Source organism: Siphateles boraxobius, unplaced genomic scaffold (assembly GCF_051911475.1).
Source record: "Siphateles boraxobius isolate OS27281-9 unplaced genomic scaffold, OSU_SipBor_1 1, whole genome shotgun sequence".
NCBI lineage: Eukaryota > Metazoa > Chordata > Actinopteri > Cypriniformes > Leuciscidae > Siphateles > Siphateles boraxobius.
The window spans coordinates 25,097,230-25,124,695 of NW_027508699.1; the positions used below are offsets into that span (position 1 = coordinate 25,097,230).

Below are 27,466 nucleotides of genomic sequence, written 5' to 3' on the forward strand. Positions count from 1 at the left end.
ATGTAAAATCAGTTCCATTATTTTATTTTGTTTGGCCTGCTTCTAAATATTTACAGAGCTAAAACCAAAACATTTGCCCAAATCAATGACATCCCACAGTAATATATTAATTAATAATCACAAAAATCTGTTATCGAACTCGTCTTTCTCAATCACACCTGCTGTGTTCTCTTGCTAAGGTCACTTCAGCTTTTTAAAAGCAATATTGTATCTGAAAAGAACAATCGAGTGTAAAAAGGCACTACTACAGGGTGTGGGATAGTTATGCAAACAGTAGAGAACTGTTTTAGGAGGGGGAGATGCACAATTTTACATTTTTTAAACCATACACAACAGACTAAACAACATCTTAGATGTAGTCCTTTCTTTATAAAATTAATTATTCGCAAGATCATCTTGGTGACTGGAATGTACATGATACACATGATACATAATTATACCAAATCTTCACTTGCTTCTTAATTGTTTACATTCTAAATCAGTACCTGTTAATAAAACTAAACAGTAGTGCAGCGAGCAATCAAACCATTTCACAAGTGTGCTTTGTGATATATTTAAATCATTATTCAACAGCAGATAGTGTAAAACGCAACCCTTCGAACTCCACAAAACATTCCTTTTAACAATGGTCATTTTGTCTCATACAAATAGGGTAAATAACAATCAACCATAATCAAATTACTCTTTTTGTGTCTTCATGTATTATTTTAACTTTTAATACTACTTATAAGATTCCCTTAGTGTTTGTGTGATATAAACACAGTCCGCTTTGATGCTCTGGTGAGAAAAATGGTTTTAAAATAGCTATGCAACCATATTCAAAAGACAACATATTCACAGTTGTGAAAAATATCTTTTCTTCTTCCAATTAAACTTGTGACTGCAACCTGTGTTTTGTCGATAGTGGCAATGCCAATAGATATATATTTCTGTTTAGCTACAATAATATTGAACACACATACATACATACATACAGTATATGTATATATACATACACAATTTGCATTAATGTTATTCTGTACAGTTGTTCATTTTTAGCAGTACACTATGCAATCTTCCAATGAAATAAAAAACTGATAAGCAGTAAAAACGGCTTCATTATAAATTTACCTTTAAGTGCTTCCTGTACCATTTTGAGCTGACTGGAGATCATAAATTTCATTTAACGCTCCACAACACACACATTACATAATAACATTTCAACTCAGATAAATAAACAGATAAAATCTTAATAGTACAGGCAACAAACATTTCTTCACCCAACAGATACAAGTGACACTGAGCAACTATTCAATACTTTTACATATGTATAAATATAACGTCTCCATGAATTAAGCAAAAACAAAATGAGACAAACATTGATTAAAGAAAGAAAAAAAAAGACAGGCAGTACATTTGGGCATCTCTGCCTGAAAAGAAAATCAGGCCAGCCCAGGTAGTGACAGATGAGGAATGAGGTCATACTGGCAGTTGCATCTCTGTATATTCATCTTGGCCTTCTTTGTCATCAAATGACGGCTCTGCATCATCTGCGTCTAGCTGTCACACAGACAAAATTAACAGTGTTAAAGGCAATGGGCAAATTAAGATTTCACATTTTATTATTAGTCTTGTTTTATATATATATATATATCCGTTATAGCTGTAATACAAGTAAAAAATTGAAATATATTGAGGTAAAAAAGTGAGATTTTATACAAGTTTACATAAGATATCATTAGACACATATTTTTTGAGAATGTATCTTAAAAAGTTTTTTTTGTCTTACCCTATTGGCAAATTTAGATTTTAAATTAAAACAGGTCAATATTTTAGTATTGAACGCACTAGGCTATATTAACAAGGATTAAAGTTCTCCGTCGCTACGACGGATTTCCGTTAATTGCAGCGAGTCTATTGGTTCCCGTCTGTCCTTAATGTCTTAAATTCACTTTTCATAATGTTAAGGCCGTAAATAGGCTTTCATTTATCAAATAGTGTGATAAATGTCTTAATTTTAGTTTGAATAGGTCTTAAATTAAGGAAAGACGAGGTGTATTCACCTTGCTGAGGGGGATGTGATAAAGCCTGGATTGGAGCGAAAGCACGTTCCTCTCTCCACTCTAACATTCTGTAATCGCTTATGGTCCACTCCGGGTTTTCAATTCCCCCTCACGGAAAAACTGCTCCGTGTTCACTTAAATTTGGAGAAGTGCATGTAAGGCTACAGCTGGTTTTCTGCGGTCCGAATCCGAGCGCGTTTGTTCCCTGCGCCCCCCGCAGCGTTGGTCTGGTTTCACATTCAACTTAATTCTATCGAACCCTGGTGCGTTTGCGTGCATATTACGTCATCGCAAACGTGCACGGCGCATGATAGAAAACAGAACGCGGGTCAATATTGGCCGTTTCTCAATACCAATACGCAAACTTCGGACTTGTGTCCTTGATAGTTCGGACTCAGAAGGAACTCCCGAGGACGAGAGGACGCGAGTCCGGTTATTCTGCAAACGGAACCGCGGCGTTCTTGATCGCGTCACTCAGCTCCCTCTGGCTACGCTTATCTCTTTATGTAGGCTATATTTTAAGCAACAATAAAACGAAATATGGTATAAAATACAACTTTGCCTCTTTTCATCAACAATAAAACGAAATGTATACAAAACACCTCTTTTCATTTATAAATGAACATATTATCATAAACATATTAATGGCCACACAATTGTGGTTCAGACAACGCACATTGATTATCTTCACTCCATATATTTATAACAACACGACATATAAAACACAACCCTGATTCTTTTTGTTTTCATTTTAAAAATATGAAACATTATTGATCATGGGTTGTATCGTTTTATTTTATGCATGTAGGCTACACATACAAGAGAATGCATAGTAAAATATATAAAGAATATTTTATATATTTTAGAATATATAACATTACACAACCCTGTCTCTTTTTGTTAAATGTCAGTTTTAATGATCAATAATATCCAGTATAAAAGTATAAGTAGCCTAATATAAGAAGCTATACAGCAAACAATTCAGTCAAACATAAGTCACCTCTCTAATAGGCTAAAAAGTTCAAGTTAAATAGCCTAAATATATAGTTATGAAACTTCACTTTGCCCTCAGCCAAAACGATTTGCCATGAAACAAACTATATATTAATATCATTTAGCATTGTTTGGTCTTATAAGATAAATAAAAACATGCACTGAAAAGTTATGTAGATGGTTGATTATTTGTCAAGCTAAGAATTTTTTTTCATAGATTAAAATAGATTTTAAAATATGCAAACTGGCAATATTAAAGCGGTTTAAAACATCTCCCCTAAAACGCTATTGGTCTCGACTATTTAAATAAAGTTAAAGGAATATGACTTGGCCTGAAAAGAAATTTCAGTCAGAAGAATTTTTTTCACTTTAATCCCTGTATTAAACACCATATCTACAAATAGCATTTTGCCTTTAAACTAAAAGAAAAGAAACACTTACACATTGTATCTCACGTTGACTAAATATTCGGGACAACAGGAACCTCCTGAATGGCACAGTGAGGAGAAGGACAAACGGGAAGGCTAAAGAGGCCGCGGTTGACATTACAATCCACAGCACAGCCAGGCACACCAGCTGCAAACATGTGAACAGGTGCATGCGGAGAGTACGCACCTGAAATAGACAAGTCAAAAGGTTAAAGCACAGCTAAATCTGAAGAGAAGCGCATTGCAGACCTAATGTCATCAGAATACTGATTTAAGAATGGTGAATACTGTGATTAGCTGACATCTATTAAACGAACCTTGCGGACATAGGTGTGGTCAGGGTGGTACTTCGGTGGCATGAATAGCAGCATCATGCGTTCTGTTAGCTGGATCCCATTGAGAGACATCACTCCCATATAGAGGAATATACCAAACAACACAGCGATAGGAACCTGCCGCAAAAGATCTCCAATCACAATCGAGAGACCTTTGGAAGAAAGAGGGTTTATATACTGCCAGTTCTGAACCACAAATATAAAGAAAATACAACCAGTAATGGCCACAACTGGCCATTCACTACTCATTTATCTAGAGACACACTGATTTTAAAATTCTGGCTGATACCAATAGAGAGCAACTGTCGAGTTCCGGAAGTAAAAACTAAAAAATTTAATTTCTCCATGGGTAAATTGACTTTCAATGATCAATTATTAACCTTTAAAGACAGCCTTACTGTGAACTACGAGGTTGTTAATTAAAAGTATTTGCTTCTGTTGAAGCTTTTAGCCAGCATTATTTTAACTTAGTTTTAAAATAATCGTGTTTAACAGCAGATTTCATGTTGAAAAACTACATTACCCATGTTGCTGTGCAGAAAATTCCACCAATCAGAGAGCCAAAAGAAGGGGGGAAAAAAACACCAAAAGATTGTATTAGCTCCGCCCACTCCCATGAAGCACCGCAAATGTAATCAAGTTGTTCTCTCTAGACTCTCAAAATAATTAAATATTTGAATATGCATGCATATTTTGCAATAAACTTTTATATATAATCAACATTTTTAAATGATTAGTTTTATATTTCTCTAATTTTTTTAATCTGATTATGCTGTTTACAATGCTTCATGGGATTGTAGTTCTTTCTATCACTAAAACCGTTAAGTACACAGTCTTTTACCTTTATATTTTTGTCCGATTTTTAAATACATTCTTTGCTGGGAATCAACGTTTGTAATGTTATGATTCTCCTTGTAGCTGTTTTGCTTGGTTCATGGGTTATAATGTTTTAACGAAGACTTTTTTGAAATCCCTATAGGAAAAATGAATGGAAAAAAAATACTTCCGGAACCAACGCCACCGAAAAAGTGGGCGGGCACTGTTGCACTCTATAAACCAATAATTATTTTCATGTAATAGCTTATAAGCAATGGCCGTATTTTTAAACTTTAAACATCAAGCATTTTAAATTAGGCATCACAACATTATAATTTGCTAAAGATTTAATTTAATTGTTTTAAATTATTAAAGAGTTATTATTATAAAGTATTATTGAGAAAAATATTATTAAGTATCAAATGTTATTAAAGTGTTAAATAATTAGTGTTTTAAAGATTATTTGAGTATTGGATTGAAATTAGATTTGAGTGTTAGATAATGGCAATTTAATCAAAATGTAAAAATAGGAGAAATAGGCATGTAACAAAAAGAAATCTAATACCAGTCAATTTATACAGTACATACAATATAAACAGATAGCGATAAACTAAATTGGCGGCTTACCAATATATTTATCGTCCTTGAAACTAAGCCACTTACCTACAAGAAAAGCCACCAGAAATCCTGTTACTCTCTGCTCTTTTACTTCCTGAATTCGAGGTTTGTCACCAGGAGCAACGGCTTTGCTCATCACCGTAAGACTATTCGCATGAGTTACAGAACGAACAGTAGCACCAGTCAACCATGGTAGCCCAAAGAGCGCTGAAATCCCACCCGCGACCACGATGATTAGCAGGTCCAAGTGAAACCCTGACCCCTTAACCAGCATCCTGTCCTTCTTACTCACAATAAGACTGTAAAGGAAAATAAAATACAGAAATAATATAATGGATGTTTTAGTAGGCATGGTCGGATGAGATTAGTGAATGCCTGTGACTCACGTAGTGATCTGAGTCTCCATGAAAATGAGGATGTAGACAAGCAGAGCCGGTAGAATGCTGGCAACCATCATCCAGATGGGGAACTGGCCATCAGAGCCCAGTGGGTGTATAAACCAACCGCGCTTGTCCGGGCTGGTCACAGAGAAGCCATCAGGCACACTTAGTTTCTATACGGGGAGGAAAGAAAGACCATAAAGACTTAAATTTGAAAAAAAATTCTTCTAAGTTTAATTTCCTAAAACATTTCCTACAATTTCAAGCACTTGATAATGTCAACAAAAAAAAACATTGTAAAGGGATGGTTCGCCCAAATAAGAAAATTCTGTTATCATTTACTCGCCCTCAAGTTGTTCCAAACCTGTATGAATTTCTTTGTTCTGCTGAACACAAAAGAAGATGTTTTGAAGATTATGTAACCAAGTTGATGGGCCCATATTCTTCCAAATATCTTCTTTTGTGTTCAGCAGAACAAAGAAATTCATACAGGTTTGGAACAAGATGAGGTGTTTAAATTATGACAGAATTAAAATTTTTGGGTGAACTATCCCTTTAATATCATGCTGGTCTTTAGTAATTTTTGAAATGTGTAATTTAAAATCTTGCTTGATGTACAATGAATTTGAATGTTTGTGTGCACATGCAAAGACTAAACTAGTTACATTATACATTAATCAAATTATATAAACATTTCTTCATGTGTCACCTGTGTGTAAGTGTCCTTAATGCAGTAGTCCAACAGAACCATGGTGGAGATTGCAATAGGAACTCCAAAATCCCCAATAGCCCTTCGGAGCTGTGTGAAAAATAAGATTCAATATCACTATGGTCAATAACATTTCATCACACACAGAATCGAGTAAATGCCACCCCATGTTAGCATGAACATTGGGATACTAGCTTACACTGCCAGGGAAAAAAGCGCTGTTCTTGAATTTACGCAGATAAAATGCAATGAAGAAGGTGCCTGACGTGAGCACCAAGGAGAGGAGAGCTGTGTTTGGCTGGTTCAGGGTATGAAAGTTATCTGCAGGTCCGCCGTCACTCGTGGGTGTTGGTAAAGCAGTGTCATTTTCTTTTCGCATATAGCAGCTCTTGAGAGGATGATCCATAAAGATCTGCACAGTAGACAAAGACTATCTGAATATCTGCTAATTGCATTTAAATCTCTCTCATAAACATTCATTACTGTTCAAAGGTCTGGGGTCAGTGAGAATTATTATTTTTTAAATCAATGAATACTTTTATTTAGCAAAGATGCATTCAGCTGACCCAAACAATTGTATAAATGTTATTGTATTTTTGATCAAATAAACGCAGCCTAGGTGAACATAAACATTAAAAACATTTCAAAAACATTTAAAAATCTTATCAACCCCAAACCATTGAAAGTTAGTTTAAAGAACAAATAGCATCTCAATACTTTGCCCAGCTTGAAGAAGGTCTCGTAGATGAAGATGAGAGAGATGAGGATGGAGAAGATCTCTTGGGTGAAGCGTGTCACAAATCGCACCAGGAAGCTCCCTTCAAAGGCCACCGTGAGAACTACAATGATGACCAACCAAATTCCAATCCATGCACGTCCTGTCAGAAACTCGATTTCATTGGACCTGCAGAACTGCAAACACGTTGATTCATGGTCACATTCAGATTTTCCTGCTATATCATTACAGTGAAACATTTTACAGTTGAGTTTGTTTGTGGGGCGAATTCACTAAACAGTTGCACCACTTTTTCATGCAGCAATTCAGCATAATAACACTATGTAACTTTTTTTTTCAAAATGTACACACCTTTAATAATGAGTCAATACATCATTAATCCTTCTTCCAAAAAGTGTTTTGGTCTTACCCTGATTCACAAGGGTAAGCCTATTATAAGCCTTTATATTTTAGACCTGTCAGAATGGTTTTCGCAGGAAATTGCATACATGCATCACTCGCTGTGCGGCTTTAATGTGTTTATGGTGTGAGTGTGCCACAGATTAGTTGTCACAATGAGAAAGTTAGACATGGCCAGCTAAATATCAAACCTCCAGGGAATAAAAAAAAAAACACTGAACAGAGGCGAGTTTGCTGGCAAAAAGAGAATGCAACCAAGCTTGTAATAAAACAAGAATCAACATTGGCTTGGCTTTTCGGAGATGGTGAGAACTCAGGTGAAATTCAATTGTAAATTGTCACAAAGACATTGTTCTTCAGCAAAATGCATCTCTTTTTTAAATGCTAGAGGGCCAAAACTTACATAGAGTACCATTCACTAACCCGAGTACTAAATGCATTGCAATAGCACAGCGAGTATTTCAATTTAATCACTGTCATTTTCAGTCTAAAAACACCTTTGTAAGCAAATTAGGCTAAATATAAATTGCACTTTATTTACAATTCAGTGCTATTTGAATGCAATTTGTTCATAATTAAAAAGCACTATCAGTGGGAGCAATTTGATCATAGCGAATTTGTATTTATTTATTATAAATACTAACTGAATAGTAGGCCTCTTCAAATACTAGAAGGGGTCCAGAGAAGCCCACCACCAGCAGAGGTTGAGCCCCAAGCAGGCAGAACAACATTCCCTGCATGGCAGTGGCAATAATCAGCTCTGACACACCCATCAAACCATCTGTCTTTTCACCTGGGGAAGAGAGAAATTATTTGATCAGGCAATAGTACCTTGTTTTAGTTGCATCAGAAAAACAGTGCTTTAAATAATAAAAAGAACAGCTTTAACTAACCCAATAGTCCTCCAAAGGTGATAGCAGGTGAAAGGGCAGCAAAGTAAATGAATATGACTGTGGCCATGCATTGAGGACTTAGGGCATCCTTAAAATCACTGATGTATTTAGGGTAGCGGCGCTGTGCATCTCTGATAACCCCACCAAACAGCCGACCCGTCCTCTGAAGAGGATCGTCTATAGGTTTCAAAGGTGGATGAATAGCTAGAAGAATACATTTAGAATTAATAAAATGGAGAAAAAATGGTCATTCAGTAAATTTATTTTGGATAAACAGGAAACTGATCTGTTCACTTATGTATTCTGCATATGAGCAAGAGCCTTGTACCCATGTCCTCAGGGCTTTTGAGTTCCTTGGCCTGTAGTTTGACCTCTAGCTCATGTCTTTTGTGCAGAATCTCTTTCTGGAAGCGAGCGATAGAATGCAACAGCTCATCTCCTCCAACCTCAGATGGAGGAAGCACAATACTGCAGTCCAGGAAGCTGTTGATTGCTGTCAGCAGGTCCTGGCGCTCATCTGCCAAATATGCCGCTTCGTGAAAGTGCTGGAAATACCATTTTTACTTAGTGGAAAAATTGGCTCACAGAGGAGTTAGAAAACACTTCTGTTCAAAAGTGTGGGGTCAGTAAGATTTAGTATATATATATTTATTTTTAAATTAATGCTTTTATTCAGCAAGCACGCATTAAACGTATTAAATGTGACCGTCAAGATATTTACAATGTTACAAAGACAAATATTTCAAATAAATGCTGTTCTTTTGAACTCTCTATTCCTCAAAGAATCTTTAAAAAAATGCATCTCAGTAATCCACAAAACTATGAATCATATTAATATTATTACTGCTTTTCCTGTATATTTGATCAAATAAATGCTGCCTTGGAGAGCATAAAAGACTAAGAAAAAAAAAAAAAATCCCGAAACCTCAAACTTCAAAAGGGTTGAGTACATTCTCTGAATGTCTTGTTTTAAGGATATAATAAGGCAGAATATAAACTATCAGTTATTTAATGAGACTTGATAGCGCCTTATGTGCTTACTTTATCTGACATAAGCGTTGATATGGAGCGGCCGATTTGGTGGTAGTCAACATTGGCACTAGGTGGTCCAAGGAGCACGAATATAAACCGTACTGGAATCGGCACTTCTAGAACTGACTCTAACAGAACTGCTTCTTGCAGTCTCACAAAGGCCATGGTGGGCTGATCCAGGAAATCCACGCTACCTGTGAAAATCGAGATCATCTGCATCAATGCTTTAACAGATATAGTATGTCATATGCCTACTCTTGTGATATCACAGAGCTAAGAACAGACCGTAAACTCACCCACAAGGACAACAGTCGCTTCTGCATCCTCGGGAATCTTCTCAAGCAACTTCAGCTCATGTTTAGATTTGGCCTTGTGCAAACCAAAAAACTGGGGTGTGTCTTTCTGTGGAAACAATGAGGAAAAAGTCTATTGTTTGTCTATTTTACCTTTCTTTGACTCTCAAAAACACACATACAAACTATAATGAACACAGTACCTCATTCTTATCCAAGTCTACACTACCGCGTGACTCAAAGTTACGTAGTCCTCCAATGAGCGGGTCTGTGGCAGGGGGCTCGGGAGCGGCGATATGGTTATTGCTATGGTAATGAGATATGAGAGAGCCAAGGCTGGTTGCAGAGATGTTCCGTTTAAACAAGCTGTGCTCCTTGCCATCACTCGGGTGACTGACAAACAGAAGAACAAAAAGCAGAAGATTCAGCTGCATATTCCAAATGAGTAAGATGTTCCTGAATAGGTTAGTATCTTAAATGGGATTTTAAATATATGCTATGTAATGTTCACATAACCTATGTGAACTAACCTGTGTTTGAGGAGCAGGGCTCGGAGCACGTTGGCTCTGTCCTGTGCTCTGATCTGATCTGTGATAATCATCTGCTCCACAACTTGATGAGCAATACCAGGAAGGGTCTTCTGGTCCAGGTCCAACAACACTGCACCTGCAAAATTATAACATCAATACATCAGACACACCAAAAGACATTGCTTCCAAAAAACACCACGAAACGTAATTACAGCGAAAGGATTTTAGTTACAAGCTGGCTGTAATCTAGTGCTCAGAATATATTTTAAAGAGGCCATAGTATGCCCTTTTACAAAGTCTTGATTGGTTTTGTCTTTAGGGTCAACTAGAATAGGTTTTCATGCTTGAATGTTTAAAAAACACATTATTTTTCACTTATACAGTTGAATGCTTGAATCTGATTGGTTGACGAACGTTCTTAGGTGTGCAATTATTTTCAGGGAAACTCATGGCTGAAGTAGTTTCCAGGCAGGTCTCATCTGCATTACAGGTCCATTTTACTTCGCCAAATTCAGAATCAGTGCTTATTGACATAGAGAATAACTCCTTTTGGAGTGGACTGTGAGCTTTTAAACATTGCAGAACTTTTTCATGCTCAAACTAAAAAATGTTGAAAATGTACAAAAGCATAATAAGTCCTCTTTAAATGCATTTAGAATAAAAAGTTCATAGGCAAGCAGTCAATACACATATTATATTTTTATAAAATAATTGAAACATATTTTAATAAAATAATACAAATATTTAGTATTATATAATATTATTATATAAGATAAAATATTGTTATATTTGATTCAATAATAAAATATTTGTATTTCAGTCATTTCTGTCTCCTCTGGTCTCTGTCCTCTCTCTCACCATGTGAAATGGTCCTGCGGAGCTCCAGCAAGCTGCGGAATGAGAGAGAAGCTACATGAGGTTTTCCCCATCGCTCGGTCTCCTCCTCCACATCCTCCTCAAACTTTATCCAACGAGCCGTTTCCCTCCACTGCATCTCCTGGTTCTTATCCATCACTAACTCATTCAGCTCAACAAACACCTAAGAGAGCACATACAATTATAATTTATATGAACTTTCTTATACAGCTTTCCAATACAGCTATTTTGATGAAAGTTATCTGATTAAGTTTTAAGAAATTACATGTTAATTGAGTCAGGTTTGAAATGCAAAACATTTAAAGCAAAAAGTTTACAACACATCACTACCTTTAGCAAAAAATGTACTTATATAGTTCATGCATCATGGCAGGTAATGCTATAACATTTGTTAGAGGAAGCAGACTGTCTCTGCAGTTCTTTCAGATAAGAGCAATCTTTTCAGGCAAGCCAGCCAAAAATGTCTGCATATTTCAACTGTTGTGTTGTCAGTAGAGCTGTTCAATTTGTGGTCATTAAAATATTTCAAGCATTTGAAGTTCCCTGAGGAATTTCTAATTGGTTTTTAGAATAGAGGTTTAAATTGATGGGTAAAATACAGTATGTGGTAAACACTACTTGAAGAGACTTTAAAATACACACCTCAAATGTGAACCCTGAATATGTTGTGTGCTTTGAAAATAGCAATTTAAAATGAGATCCACTACCATTCAAAAGTTTGGGTTTGGTAAGGTTTATTGTTTTAGAAGTATTATACTCATCAAGGCTGCATTTATTTGAAGAAAAATAAAGTAAAAATAGCAACATTGTAACATATTGTTATAATAAAAAAAATTAAATAACTGTTTTTCATTTAAATATATCTCAAAAAAATGTATTTATTCGTGTGGTGGTTACTCAAGTCTTCTGTGTCACATGATCCTTCAGAAATCATTGTTTATTTGGTGCTCAAGAATTTTTTTTTTATTATTATCAATTTTGAAAATGCTTTTGCTGCTTAATATATTTGTGAAAGACATTTTTTCAGGATTCTTTGATGAATAGAAAGTTGAAAAGAACAGCATTTATGTGAAATAGAAATCTTTTGTAACAATGTTAAAGTCACTTTTGACCAATTAAATGCATCCTTCGCCAAATTATTAAAAGTATTAATTTCTTTTGTAAAAAATCTTACTGTCTCCAAACTTTTGAAGGCTAGTGTATAATAAAGACTACAATGGTAGCCTGATTGGAAAACTACATAAACTCACATCTTTGTGAAATCTGTAAAAGTTTTTAATCCACATAATGGCTGCATGTCATTTATGTTGTAAAACAAAACATTAAAGTCTCTTTAAGTACTTTAAGAACTTATTTTACTCATAAATCAAAAAAGCACCATTATTTAATAACTGAACAGCTCTATACGAGTACAGCTTTGCCAGTATGAGCTTGGTTATACACAGTTCTGATATTGTGACCATTCTCTGCCTTCCACAACACCAGAGGTAAAGATGTGGTATCAGCAAACAAGTGGTAGTTAAACACCACACGCAAGCTTCAGCTGTTCCACAAACCAATCATACCAGCTCTATGGCGCCCTACCTTCAGCTGTTTGGCATGACGAACCCTGTGGTCCATGTAGCAGGGCCATGATCTCCTCTAATAAACAACAGCAGGCTCAGTGAGCCAATAGTTGTGATCCTGCAGCTTTATTTGTACAGCATGCAATCTAAAACTATTCTTTACCGTATTTTCTCCCCAGTATAAGAAAGCATTAAAGCTAAAGAGTGCAATTTGCTCGATATTTAAACTATTACTGGGTTGATTTCCTAAAAAAGTGTCAAAACATTGATCTATTGGTTTGAGCATTTTGACCAGGCAAATACAGAAATATTGACTCAACCAATTGTGTGAGTTTGAGTTGTGGCTATATGTTTGACCAACCAGTGACAGATGGGGAAGTGTTTGGGAAATACTCTTTTAAAGTCCCCTGTAGTCAATAATTATGTCCCTTAAAACTCATCTTTGATCACTAAAATTACATATTTTTTCTTCATGCCTCAAATTTTTTCTTCATGCCTTAATAGCTTAAATGTACACCCTTGCCTCATTTAGTATACGTGGTTCTATGAATATGCAAATTACCCCCGCCTCCACTCACTCACACCAGCTCAGAGATTCACTTATTGACGATCACACGTTGACGTGATTGGTTGCAATGTAGTTTGTGACGTCAGAACCACTGTCTTTGGTTCACCGCAGTTTTAAAGAGAACATTCTCAGCAGTGGTGCTGACTTATACATTTGCACATGGTTTGTCTTAAAGCATATTAAAAACACCACATAGACATATAAACGATTGATTTTCACCACAGGGGGACTTTAAGATTTTAATAATCATATTTTTACAACACTACACTACACACTGTGTACTGACATAATATGCAAATATTTGTATATACTACATCACACACGCAACACCTAGAAAACAGCTACAAGTGGACAGGAGAAAGATTATAGTTGGCTGCCCTCTGACCTCATGTGGGGTTCGATCCAGCTTAGTCCGGATACGACTGCTGGGTTCTTTGTGGTCCTTGCCGATGTGAACCACCTGACCTTTAGTGCTCTTCTTAACCAGGTGCCGCCGCACACCAGGAACATCTTCAAACCTGTGACCTGCGAGAAAGACAGCAAGACGATGTTTAAATACTTAACCAAGAGTTGAAACCAACAAACAAGTCAGTACAACACTGAATCCATTGTAACACACCAGAAGGTCTGTGAGTATCAGTAACTTAGTGCTTACCTTTCCTTGACAATACTGGCTACATTACACACAATACTCAGCATCCAAACACACCAACTGAAAAACTCCACTGAGCGGTCACTAGAGCATGACTCAATTTTAGGTCTCAAAATGATCTATTGTTTGGTCAAATTGTCTCTATATTCAGCACACACACACACTCACACACACACACACGCGCACACACACACACACACAAAAGAGACGTCAAAGGCACAGTTGTAGTGGGAAGCTCTGTACCCTTTGAGAATGTCCACATTCCTGAATCACAGCCATAGATGGTTAGATGTACAGACTGAAAACATGATTTATTCTCAGAAGAATGAGAACAGAAAGGTAAATAAAGAAGTCCTTTGTAACCTTAGAAAAAATAGAAAAGAAGCTGGGGAAACAAATACATTTTCCTGCACTCAAAACACGTCATTGATGATCTATGATCTACTGAAATGCATACTACTTAATACTAAAAACAATCTAACTAAAAACCAATATAATATAATATTATACTATATACCCTAGGCCTAGAAGGGATTTAAACAGGTTTCAGTGGTATTTCAGAAATATTTTATAGGTTGTATTTGATTATACATTGTATATTTTCTTTTTTAGAAACATCATATAATTTTGTATTTAATAATAATAATAATTATTATTATTATTATCATCATCATCATCCTTCTTCTTCTTCTCATTATTGTTATTACTAGTATCTGTGCTCACACTGCTGTACTAAAGCCCATACAGCTGGCTGTGCATATTCATACAGACATAAACAATAAATAAATAAATACTGTTCTTTCCAACTTTTTTTATTCGTCAAAAAGAGAAGAAAAATGTATAACAGTTTTATTGAAAAAATAAAATATTGAAAAAATATTCAACATTTATTTTAAGAAATCAATGGAATGTCAAATCAGCGTATTATAATGATTGTGCATATAAGGATCATGTGACACTGAAGACTGGAGTAATGATGTGGAAAAAAGTAGGGGAAAAAAATAGTTTTAAAGATATATTAAACCAAAAACAAATATTTCACACTATTACTGTGGTTACTGTATTTTTTATCAAATGAAGCCTTAGTGATCATTAGAGACTTCTTGCAGGCAGTGCATAATATAATAAAATGGAATATATATTTAAATATAAATAAATGTTAAAACTCTCCAGTGGTCTTACATTGTCAAGTTAATGTCAGATTTTACACAAACACATACTCACTCTTAATGCCATCCAGGTCAACCGTGGCGAGCGTCTGTGCCTCGCTCTCGTCAGTGGCCATGTGTTGGTAGTGTGCAAGCGCAGTGCCCGTCATGTTGCCCGTGCGGCGGCGCTCCTGCAGATCATAGCTGCGGCCGGGCTTAGAGCTGCCGTCTGGAGAACTCAAACTTGGAAACAAACACGGTGCGGACACTCGTCTGCCATTGGGTAGATTACGAACCCAATTTCTGCCCCGGCAAAGTTAACAGAACAAGGTTAGGGTGAGCACATACATGTAGGTAATCTATGTGTGCGTGCGTGTTCACTTACACGGTTGTTGCAACATCTTCTGGGATGCTGATACTGGTGTGAAGTGTTGAATGAGGTATGATTGACAGTTTTCGATGAGGCGAGGCTTTACCGTTCTTTTTTACAGTTGAGTTGGGCTCATCTTGTGATACAAAAAACTGCAGGCCGAAGAGAGAAAGGTTAGCAAGGTTATAACATGTTGTGTGTGTATGTGTATGTGTCCCTTGATTACCTCTGCCCGCTCTACCACCTCTGTGTCTGTGTCCGGTGTAGGTGTGGTGGTGACATTTCCCTCTCTTTCCTGCTGGCTGCAGGAATCTTCATCCACCTCTTCATCCTCATCATCCTCATCTATCGGGGGAGCTGCTCCCATGGATGAACTCCTCCTCCGTCCTGAGTCCTTCCGTTTCCTCCCGGGCTTTTTCCTCCGGCCCTCTGGGAGATGTTTAGACAGAGGGTGGTGAATGTGTAGAGAGGTGTGACGGTGATCTACAAATACCACAAACATCAGACTTAGAAGAGCCTCACTATGGAGCCCCTTAAAGGGATAGTTCACCCAAAAATGACGTAAGACCTTCGTTCATCTTCGGAACAAAAATTAAGATATTTTTGATTAAATCTGAGAGCTGGATCACTCCTCCATAGGCTTCTAAGGGATTGACAGTTGCCAGCCCTGAAAAGTTATTAAAGATATCATTAAAATAGTCCAAGTGACTACAGTGGCTCAATCTTAAGTTTATCAAGCGACAAGAATATTTTTAGTGCGCAAAAACAAACAAAAATAACAACTTTATTTCAACTATTCATTTCCTTCTCTGTGGGCCTCTAGTCAGTTAACGGAGTGTGATTGCGTAGAGCAACGTCACACGTACGCTCACTATTGGCCGACGCTGGTCATGTGTGTGATGCGTGTGACGTACAACAACAGAAGCTTACGCTATTACACTAGTGAACTGACTCGAGGTTGAAATAAAGTCGTTATTTTTTTTATTTTTTGCGCACAAAAAGTATTCTCGTCATTTGATAAACTTAAGATTGAGCCACTGTAGTCACTTGGACTATTTTAACGATGTCTTTAATAACTTTTCGGGGCTGGCAAGTGTCAATCCCTTAAGAAGCCTATGGAGGAGTGATTCAGCCCTCAGATTTCATCAAAAATATCTTAATTCGTGTTCCGAAGATGAACGAAGCTCTTATGGGGTTGGAACAACAAGAGGGTGAGTAAATATTGACAGAATTTTCATTTTTGGGTGAACTATCCCTTTAAGGGACATGTGATGGTAAAAAAACAAATTAGATGGGAGGAAATATTGTGTTCTCTCACAAAGCTTCTCCGTTCCCTCAGAAAACTTTTGTGATGGAAATAATATGAGGTAGAATGAAAAACTATATTTCAGGGCTTTGAGAGGGATTGCAAAGATTCTCTGGAAACACAATAGTTTTGGGAGAGATTGCAAAATGTTTTGCCAGAGACTGCAAAGTTTCTCAGGGGAACACAATTCTTATTATACTTGAAATACATTTTTCCCTCCCATCTCTTTTTTTTCTATCACTGTCTTTAAAGTTCACATTTGGAGATAAATAACTACATTTTAGAAATAGAAACAGTATAAACACTGTGAACAGTCACATAAATATGCATTCTCATTTAATATAATGGTTTATGATAACATTCTCCATATTGAGGCAATAGATCAAATGCATGAGGAGTCAAGCTCTCACACTCAAAGTCCTCCTCATTAAATGTACGGTGTTGTTCGATGGGCACGCGAGGGGCGGGAGTGAGGATCTGCTGGAAGCGCTGCACTCCCAGTGTCTTGTTCAAGTCGCCATCCTCATCATCGTCACATCGCTGGGGGGGAGAATGCACTGCAACAGGCTACACATAACCAGAGAGAAAAGTATTAACAGACATGCATTCTCAGGTTCTTCAATTTATTTGCATATTATAGAACTATTTAAGAATTATCATCTAATAATCATGACAGATGCATAAGAAAACTAAACAAAAAGTTATTTAAAATGTATTAAACACAAATGAGGAGAAAAGAGCTGCCGTTCAAAAGTTTGGAAACGGTAAGACGTCTTATGCTCACCAAGGCTACAGTAAAAACAGTAATATTGTAAAATGTTATTATAATTTAAAATAACTGTTTTCTATTTGGATATATTTTAAAATGTAATTTATTCCCGTGATAGCAAGCTGAATTTATAATCGATTATTATCGATGTTGAAAACAGTTGTGTACAATTTTTTTCCAGGATGCTTTGATGAATAGAAAGTTCAAAAGAGCAGCATTTATCTGAAATAGAACGGTTTTTGTAGTATTATAATAATATTTCACAATATTACTGTTTTTACTGTGTTTGGATCAAATAAATGCAGCCTTGGTAAGAAGTGAGAGACTTTTTTAAAAACACTAAAACATAATACAATTTTACCGATCCCAAACTTTTGAATGGCAGTGTACACAAGATGATACTTTGTATAAATATTATACAAATGACATTCTAAGGAAAGACAGAAAAAATTAAAATCCATCTCATAAATGAATTCTCCCAATTAAACTATGATAAATAAACAAACAAAAAAATTTTTTCGCTGCTTGTTGTAATATTCAAAGAACAAGCTATGTGGTCCATACTTATCAATACTGTAATGTATTCACGCACGCAAAAGCTCAGTTCAAGGCACAAAAATAACGTGGTAAAACAAGGGCTCAAGGTTTGCCAGGATAGCCCCTGCTAGTATATACTGGAACTACACAATCAGGCTCCAAAATCCACTGACTACCAGTCAAAATTGCCTGTTATTGCAAAAATTGCAAAATCAATTCTTATGAAATACATTATTTTGCAAGCAACACACGATTTGCAAATATTTTGTTATATTATAGTGGGTAAATTACCAGGGTTTTTTTTTCTTTTCTTAAAGGGGTCATCGGAGGCATATAAATGGACACAACCACCATTAAACCTCAAAAACACTCTCAATAATCAAGCCGTTTGAATTTTCTGAGCAATATGATGTCATATGCTCATGCTCCGCCCACGACCGTATTAGCATATTTCCGTCCTCAGCCATTTGTATACTGTCCGCCAAGACAAATTGCCAAGGCAGCACTTTACTGTCTTGTGTCGACACCTCACATGGAAGAGAGGGGTGGGATGAGCAGTTGACAACCATTGATGAATTTGAACCAAAGTATATTACAAACTTTACATGAAGACCCTAAAGATTCATACCAACTAGTGGAAAATGAGCATCCGTTGACCCCTTTAAGAAAGAATGAAATGTACTTTTGTCTTCAGTGAATCAGTGTTGTCATCAGCCAAATAATCAGTCACAGGTGACTGGTAAAAACAAAACTTGGGAGCAGAACTGAGTGCTAATAAAGAAGTCAGATTTCAAATTACACACTTCCAGATGTCTTGTGCCACCTAATTAACTGCCACTGAAAAGCTAAAAGCTAAAAATAAAAGCTAATGCAAATGGATTGCTTTCTTCGGGTATTACACAGTAAATTACATATCTGTATGTTTATGGACGTCCACCCTCTTTTGCTCACTCTACACTCATTCTCTCATTCCGTGTCTTCTCCCCCGCTGTCTGTGGTATGCTATCCTGAGGATAAACTGAGGCTTGTGATCTTGTGCTCAATTTAACTCAGTGTTTTGACAGGGGGGGCCCTGTCTGGGTAAAACTAACATGCCCACAGATACCAGGCTCTGGCACGCACACGCTTAACCAAGACACAGCATCATGTAGTTCATCCCCCCCCCCCCTATGCCACAGACAGTCAGCACTCCTACAGCCACTTACAGAGGCTGTTGCTCAAGTAGATCATGAAGTCGAGTTCGGGATACTAAACGTGTCGAGGACACAAATGAAGCATTGTCTTACTTATAAGGCTGTTGGTTAGCCTTGTTAAGAAGCCTGGTAAGACATCAGAATACCAAATACCCAATGCTGTGGACCAGAAAACACAATACACAGTAGTGATCAACTAACAGTCAGGACACCGAAAGGTATCTGCAGTGTATAACCATGGCAACCACATACTAGGTAGCTGTCAAGTAAAGGAAGCAGCATGAAGTAATCAGACACTTATCTACACCCCCAGCCTATGACATCATCGGCCATATCTATAGTCAAATCCTGATCCCTTACACATGTCGTCTTCTTCCTATTTTAAGAAATACCAGTTCTTAAGAAAAAATACTGTGACCGAAACCACCCATTCACGTCTAAATTTGGTCCGTCCGATGACATTTCACTTTCCACAAATCATTTGCATAATATTTTGGAACATAAAAGAAGTCAAAATATCAAAGCTGCTTTTCTCAATACAACTAAATTTCACTGTCTATGAAGTAAAGTTGGTTTCATAGGCTAACAAAACCACATACATGGATTGGGATTTGAACCCAGATCCCATTTGATCCTATTCCACCAGTCCTAAGGACTGTTCACAGAAAATTTTTGCTCTGATATTCAATTGTTTTTTTTATACGATTTTTTTTCATTCCACTGCCCTGCATCTTGCGTTTTTAATACAAAAAAACATTTAGTGTTAATGACAGTATGTCTTGCACCATATCCTAAGCTAAAGGCAATAAAAGGTATATGTTAGCTGGAGTTTTTGTGCTAGCCCTGGCCGCACAAGTGACACTAGATTTTGTCATGGAGCTCCGTCTACACTAAAATCTTTTTAGACCAAAATACCGCTCCTCATTTATATTAAATATCAAACATGGATGGGACTGATTGTGTACGCTTAGAATTGTATATTATCTCAAATCCCTAAATCCCTAAAGTTGTATGAAAATATGTCCCTGGAATCTTGTTGTGACGCCCTGGTTAGGACCTCATGCATCTGGGGAACCAGTAGCAGTCCTAACTTGGTGCCTTCGGCGAGGTAAAGATTATGTGTACCTACTTCTTACTGCTACTGGTTCTCCAGGTGCATGAGGCCCCTGTAAACACACACTCACATTCCACCTCTCTGATTTGGCTCTACCATGGACACCAGACTCAAATATTTCTGATATAACTCAAACCATTGTGTTCCTGAATACTGAATTCTCTACACAGGGTTTCTCTTTTTCTTTACAAAGGATGAAATGTGATGTTCCCATCACTTCACTTTCGTCCCTCCAGTGAGAGACTCATATTGACTTACATTTTCCCACAGAAGTGAAATGGCCTCTGTGAGATCTGAGCACCGTTTTAATTTCTGGAACAATGAATGAATGAGTTAAGGTCCTGCAGAATTACATGATCATTTTACCAGAAAGAAAACTACATCACACAGAATCCGCTGACTGAAATTTTTGTTTAGCTCTTTTATCTCATCACACACTCAAAAAAACCACAGAATCTTCTGCATAATATTCAAACACTATTATCTAATCAGGTATTAAAATTACGTTTCAGGATGTTCCGTTCCAAACACTTTGAAGAGATCTTTATTTTTAAGAGCCATTTCCTGTGACAATTTCCACTTTATGTATGAAATGATATAATAAACTGACATCATCACATCATCTTCTGAAGAATGTTAATCAACTGCACTGAATTTTTTCATTATTTAGGAATTTTGTACTGGTTTTTTACATTAACAAATAATACATTTTATTGACTTCACTAATTATAGTTAAACATTATTTCTATATTTTATGTACTTAAGTAAATAATTAAAAATAAGGAAACATGTATTTTACAATAATAATATAGTTTTATGAATGAATTACATATTTTTAAAATTAATTAATTATGTTTATGCCTAGAAATATTTCAATGGGGTAAGAAAAGTATAATCAATTCAGGGTTTCCTGAAAATATCGTCCGGTTCCACAGACAAGGCTTATGTCTAGTCCCAGACTAAAATGCATGTTTGAGCTGATTTAACTTAAAGCAACTTGCACAGACACATCTTAAAATATGTCAGTGCCATTGTTTTGTCTCAAGATGCACACAAAGTAATGTTTTTTCTATGGCACGTTTATAATACTTAAATGTCCCAATTGAACTAAGGCTTAATCCGGTCTTAATCTAAGTCCTGTCTGTGAGACCAGGCCAATATGTTACAAAATTTAGCTTCTGATGAAAATGTATCCTGTTCTAAAGCTTTTTTTACTATTAAACAAGACAAAATTTATATTTACATTGTGTGTATCTTGTTTGCAACCCTTGTTTCTCTGTATCTTACCGCAATTTTCACTGCAACACTGATATATAACCTAAATTAGAAAATTAGGCCTGGTTTCACAGACAAGGATTAGACTAAGCCATGACTAGGCTTGTGCATCTTGAGACAAAACAATGGCACTGAAATATTTTAAGTTTCAGTTAAATTAAACTTTAATTTCAGTTAAAACAGCTCAAACATGCATTGAGTCTGGGACTAGACTTAAGCCTTGAAACCGGGGGTTAAAGTAATTATAGTCTTATTCCAGTTGAGATTATCATTTAAGGAGCTATTATGCAACATTATTCACACTGAAAAGTCATCAATATGAGCCTTGATCAACAACAGTTTTGTTTATAGTAGGTTTAAATTCTTGATTGTCACTGCTGAGAGCTCCTGTACCCACCTTGAGCATAAGGAGGAAGTCCATTAAGCCACGAGGAGCAGAAAACCACCCAGGTAAAGGCTAATTAAAACACTACAGTTTCTCAGGGACATATAAAAATATTTAAAAACCAAGACACAATTGGCACAGCACGTCTTCATCACAGCTGTATAATAGCACAACATGTTCCCCAGATGTAAATTGATTTCTGGGTATGGCACATTAGGTGGCTCTGTCTCCACGGTTACACTGATTGTTTTTAAATCTTATTCTAGTGAATCAGACCCCGGGAGGATAAATGGCAATTGTTTCAATAAGTGATCTGACCACTGCCAGAGTCTCAACAAATCAGCAGAACAGGTACTTAATGATGTTCCTAAACATCACTATGCATTAAATTGTCCGTAAAATTACTGGATAATGTCCTGGCAGAAAATTACCAATACATTTTCCGTTAATTTTTTTTTTTTACAGTGGGTACAAAATGTCTTTCTATTGAGCTGTACTTGAGGGCTGCATGCCAAAAACTCATACAACGGACCAGTGTAATTAGATTCACAAGCAAAGGCCTCTTATGAGTCGGTTCTTTTTAGTAAATCAAAAACATACAGCACAACCAGTGTAATCCGATTCTCGAACAGATTGACTCTTTATGATGCAGTTCTTTTATGAATAGTTCAAAAAGACGATTTACCCATTTGAATCAGTCTGAAACACTCCCCTGTATAATTTACAGCAGGAATATGCCTTAAAGTAATCAGGGTCATTGTAAACTCACCAGATTTACTAACATTTAGTGTGTAATATGGATGAAAAGTCGTGAAGCAAAACTTTTGACTGCTTAATGAAAATTAAAACATGAATAATATAAAAATTACTTACCAAATGTCTTGTCAAGCCTGCGGCAGAAGTGACGTCACTGGCGTCCTGAGGGTCAGTCATTGCTTATGTTCAGGTTTGTGGGTGATGCTGTAAAGTGCGCTGGCTTTAGCCCTTTTCTCTTTCACTCAGACTCAACTGGGAACTTTCGGGCAGCATAACCTGATGTGACGCACAGAAAAATAAAATATGCTTGGTTAAAAGTTCCATGACACATCAATCTAAATAATATCAACAATGACATGCAGCAATGTCTTTATTTTTCCTCACTGAGCTTGTTTTTTTGTAGTTGATTTAGAAATTCAGCTCTGAGAAAGCTCTCAATTCTAAAGAGATTGCTTGGCTTTAATGGCCTTTAAAGCCTGTCCATTAATGGCTTTAAAGCCCTTAAGTAAAGATCCATATATTTAAATAGTAACATAAATGATAAATTCTATGAACAGCTATAAATTAATATTGCTGGAAGTCTTTTTAAGACCCAGCAGAACTATTTTTCTTACATGGCATTTCATTAGATTAAGATGAGAGTAAACCACATAATAATATAAATGATTGCAACATATGCAACATTCTCAAGTTTAAAAATAATACATTCTCAATTGTGAAATATAAATCATATTTCCATGAAAGGCATTTCCCCATCCTTGAAATTTCAAGAAAACTGAATATGTGCTTTTCGATGCTATATTTTATCTTCAACTTGATATTTGTACGCTCCATTAGAGAGACATTCAGACACTGTAAATCTGTCTGAGCATCAGTCAACAACAAGGTCAAAGCTCATATACAATATCACAGTAACAGCATTTCATATAAATTGGGCAGGTCACAGGAAATTCTGCAACATTTCACAATGGAAAACACCAAAATTAGAAGCCACATCCTTATTCAAATCGATACAGATGTAGGTGTAAGGTCACAGTACGTGAAAGGTCAAATAATGCATTTCTTCCTACAGAACCATCAGTACTTTTTAAAATATTCCACTTATAAAGAACAGGTTGACACCGAGCCATTACAAACACAAAGATGGCAATTAAAAAAAATAAAGAGAGAGAGAGAGAGAGAGAGAGAGAATAACATTGGAATAAAAACAACTCCAAAAGAATAATTCATACCTGTGAAGGTCTAAATATGAGAAAACATTGCCACTGCATTCTCAGCTTATCTACTTCCCCTGACTCTTTCTTAAAGTTTCCTGTGGCACCCTCCATTCAAAGGTTAAGTATCGTGTGTGAAATTGGTGAAGCATGCAGTTGCCTAAACAGAGAACACTCTTTTCAAGGCTGAGTAGTTATAATAGCTGGAGTTCATGTACAGTTACCTTTATTATTAGGACATAAAGTGTCTTCAAAGCTTTATCAAGAAAAAGTTTTACAAAATTTATTCGCATCAACGTACCATATTAAACTGTGCAATGATATTGTTCAGAGCCATGTGTTGATGATATGACCACATTTTGGTGAAGGTGCCCTGTTTGTGTACTTATACTTCATTCTTAAAATGCATGTTTGAACTGTCTTAACTGAAAGCAACTTGTACTGACATACCTTTAACCATTGCCATTGTTTTGTCTGAAGATGCACAGCAGTAATGTTTTTTTAAGGCATGTTTATAAAAGCTACTTCAATGTCCTAATTAAAGTAAGGCCTATTCCTGGCTGAGTCTAAGCCATGTCTGTGAATCGAGCTTTTTTAAGAGGGCCTTTTGCTTTAATGACAGCAGTACTCAAGCTGCATAAATGGCAGGGTAGGTGATTTGTTCCAAAAACACTTTTTTGTTATGCTGGTTGAAAGTCTTTTCACATCCTGAAAGCAATCACCGAGTTAATTGGTCTCAATGTATTTATATGTATATAAATATATCGTCTGTGAAAGATGTACAGTAGGACCATAAAATGTTCATCTAATCATTGCATTCAGCCGTGATAAAATGATAAGATGTCCTACCTGCCTGTCAGCATATGTATTTCCGTACCTCCATACCTAACTGCAGAGTTAGACAGACGTCAGTCACCGATCACCGAAACAGCAGCCACCCTTTATATATCCTCCTGAGCCAAAACAAGGAGCTTATGCTGCTTTCCCGCTATAACTACCGTAATTGGGAAGAGATGGAAACCTGTGATGATATACTCGGAGCGGTTTGTGACTCCAATAATGCAGCACTATCCGAAACATTTGCTTTATGTGCAGATTTAAATTTAAAAAAAAGATTTTCAATGTGTCCTCAAACTATAATGTACTGTTTCTCTTAACTTTTCTTTGTTTTATTTGTGTCAAATATTTTTTTTGTTTTATATTCTTGTCAAAGGTTTCTTTTCAATTAGATTTAAACAAAAAAGCCCAGATTTTCAATGTATCTGCAGACTTTTGGGTGCCACTGTGTGTTTGCACTCTAAAGGTGACTGAGGACAGTGATTCAGCAGACATGCTCCCCAGAGACTATTTGAACATCCACACTGTGAGGCTTATTCTTATGCTGCTCAAATACCACTACCATGTGAACGTTAAATACAGAAGTATGTGATATAAATTATAGTTTCTCAAAACAGTAAAATAGTGCAGTTTCTTTACAGCATGCAATTATCACATAACATTGCCTATTGCTAGTTATTTGTGCTATTTGCCTGTCTGATGACTAGACAGTCAGAAATAGAAAAAAAGTCAGAGCCATGTAGACACTCAACATTGCATCACATAGCACTATCTTTAGATTCATTTACATTTACATGTATTCACTTGGGAAAGTGATTTATTATCCATTCAAGCTGAAGTTAATATATTTTATAAGTCCATGCATTACCTGGAAATCAAAGCCAAAATCTTTATGTTGCTTGCTACTATTTGAGCTACAGGAGCATTAGATTTGTTAATGAGAAAAAGCAGCTGTTTGTCAGAGTAAATCCTTCAGTATTTCAGTCCATTAGAAGAATCACTGAGTCATCTAATGATCTTAATCTGGGCCAAAGTCATTGTTGCTCTGATACCAACAGTAACTCTAGATCCTCATCTTCACAAGGCTGGATACACAGAGGATGAGAGACCAAAAAGAAAGCGAGAAAGCCAGATTCCAGACAATCACAGTCTAATCACAACAACAAAAACAGGCAAAAACATCACTACGAGTCCTTCAAGTATATTTCCAAGCGTATCTCTCTCCTTGATAGTGTGCGCGAAATTGAAAAATTCCAGCAGGAAACACTTAGACAGGAAGGGCTGCAGTTACATATTCAGCTAAATACAACTGCAAACACTTCATCAGGGTGTTCTTCTACAAAAATATGAACATACACTTTCCATAAAATGAATATCCAACAGAAAATCAAAGAACATCAAACCAATGGCAAACTTTTTTCTGTGGAACATATAAGAAGATATTTTGGAGAGCATCTCAGTGTGTCTTTTTTGTCCATACAATGAAAGTCAATAGTCACTTAAATGGTTTGGTTTACCAACATTCTTCAAAGTATCTTCTTTTGTGTTCCAGCGGGGGGGGAAAAAAGCCGTGCAGGTTTAGAAGAACATGAAGGTGAGCATAAGGATAAAATAATGTTTTTATTATATAGTTCAAAATAATGAACTATCTCTTTAACTAGACCTTTTTACAGAGAAGAAAAGCTTTGCTAACAGAGAAACACAGTAAGAAACACAGACTTACCTCAGAATGCTCACTGCAGGCAGACTACAGCTTCAGCAGTCATTGTAGTGTGATGGAAAAGACCCACTGAAGCCAAACAGCCACCGAAAGGCAGAGAAAGAAAAAGACTCAGAGGAGGAGGGACAGAAGGTGAAAAAAAGGCAGTGATTGGAGAACAGAAAAGCTGTTCTGGAAGTAGAAGCACACTACACTTTTACCCTAACCTCTCTCTGTCCCTCTCTCTCTATCTGTCACAAATACTACATTCACTTCCAACCTTGAGGCACCCACTGATAGCTACCCCTCCCCCCTCGATTAAGTTTCCTCCTTTAGCCCTCTGACAAACATGTGACACATGACTCAACAATACAGCTCTATGGCCTTAACTCCAAGAATCATTTGAAAAAGATACACACATCCAAGTACATGCTTTTATTAAAGTGTGCACAAAAGTGACACTTTGCTGTTGCATATGCATTAAACAAAGTTGATTTTTCTATTCACCTATTCATTTTGACTATATGAAAGAATAGAAGAGTTGCATACAAAATCTGAAATGTGTCACGGTAATTTTTCACAATAGACGAAATTAACACTTTAAATAAATATTCTGGGTTCAGGACAAGCTAAGCTCATTTGAGAGCATTTGTGGCATAATGTTGATTATTATTTTGACCAACAAAAAAAAAAAGAGGTTGCATTAAGCCCCTTACAATGGAAGTGAAGAGGCCTAATCTGTAAGCATTAAAATACTCATTGTTTCAATCATTGTTTTAACGTCACAAGACTTCAACAATTTTATGCGAGTTAACATGATTCTAGTCTGAAAACAATCGTATATTAACCTTTTCTGTGTAATGCTATATCCAGTTTTACAACCTTGTTGCTGAAAAAAACATAAACCCTTAAACAACTGTAAGAATTATTTAAACAGGTTTATAACTCAAATAATACATAAGTAATAATAATAAGAAGTTTTAACAGAAGGATTAGTT

General features: G+C 36.3%; 1 protein-coding gene across 5 annotated transcripts; it reads right to left on the reverse strand.

The window, feature by feature from the left end:
* Positions 1–3: 3 nt before the first annotated feature.
* On the reverse strand, positions 4–26,760 carry slc4a2a (solute carrier family 4 member 2a). Of its 5 annotated transcripts, none has more exons than XM_077230507.1 (24): positions 26,493–26,760; positions 22,836–22,994; positions 17,100–17,256; positions 15,610–15,866; positions 15,399–15,535; positions 15,090–15,316; positions 13,599–13,738; positions 12,665–12,721; positions 11,063–11,243; positions 10,205–10,340; positions 9,878–10,067; positions 9,678–9,783; positions 9,391–9,575; positions 8,678–8,894; positions 8,350–8,553; positions 8,101–8,249; positions 7,039–7,233; positions 6,521–6,733; positions 6,322–6,411; positions 5,619–5,785; positions 5,278–5,531; positions 3,781–3,950; positions 3,477–3,650; positions 4–1,539 (listed from the first exon to the last, which is right to left on the reverse strand). In XM_077230507.1, exons 2-24 carry the CDS (start codon positions 22,893–22,895, stop codon positions 1,459–1,461), a joined length of 3,747 nt encoding a protein of 1,248 aa, XP_077086622.1. In that variant the 5' UTR covers positions 22,896–22,994; positions 26,493–26,760; the 3' UTR covers positions 4–1,458. The 5 variants fall into 5 exon arrangements, with proteins under 5 accessions (XP_077086622.1, XP_077086640.1, XP_077086630.1 ...); XM_077230525.1 differs by having other exon boundaries at positions 8,350–8,526; positions 26,493–26,739; XM_077230515.1 differs by lacking the exon at positions 26,493–26,760 and adding an exon at positions 23,951–24,082.
* Positions 26,761–27,466: the final 706 nt, after the last annotated feature.

Excerpts from the sequence above, each read along its gene's own strand:
- slc4a2a (XM_077230507.1), bottom strand. The coding sequence starts at position 22,895 with ATGACTGACCCTCAGGACGCCAGTGACGTCACTTCTGCCGCAGGCTTG. Across the intron at positions 15,536-15,609 it reads AGGTGGTAGAGCGGGCAGAG|TTTTTTGTATCACAAGATGA; the intron begins GTAATCAAGGGA and ends TTCGGCCTGCAG. Across the intron at positions 6,734-7,038 it reads CCTTCTTCAAGCTGGGCAAA|ATCTTTATGGATCATCCTCT; the intron begins GTATTGAGATGC and ends TCTACTGTGCAG.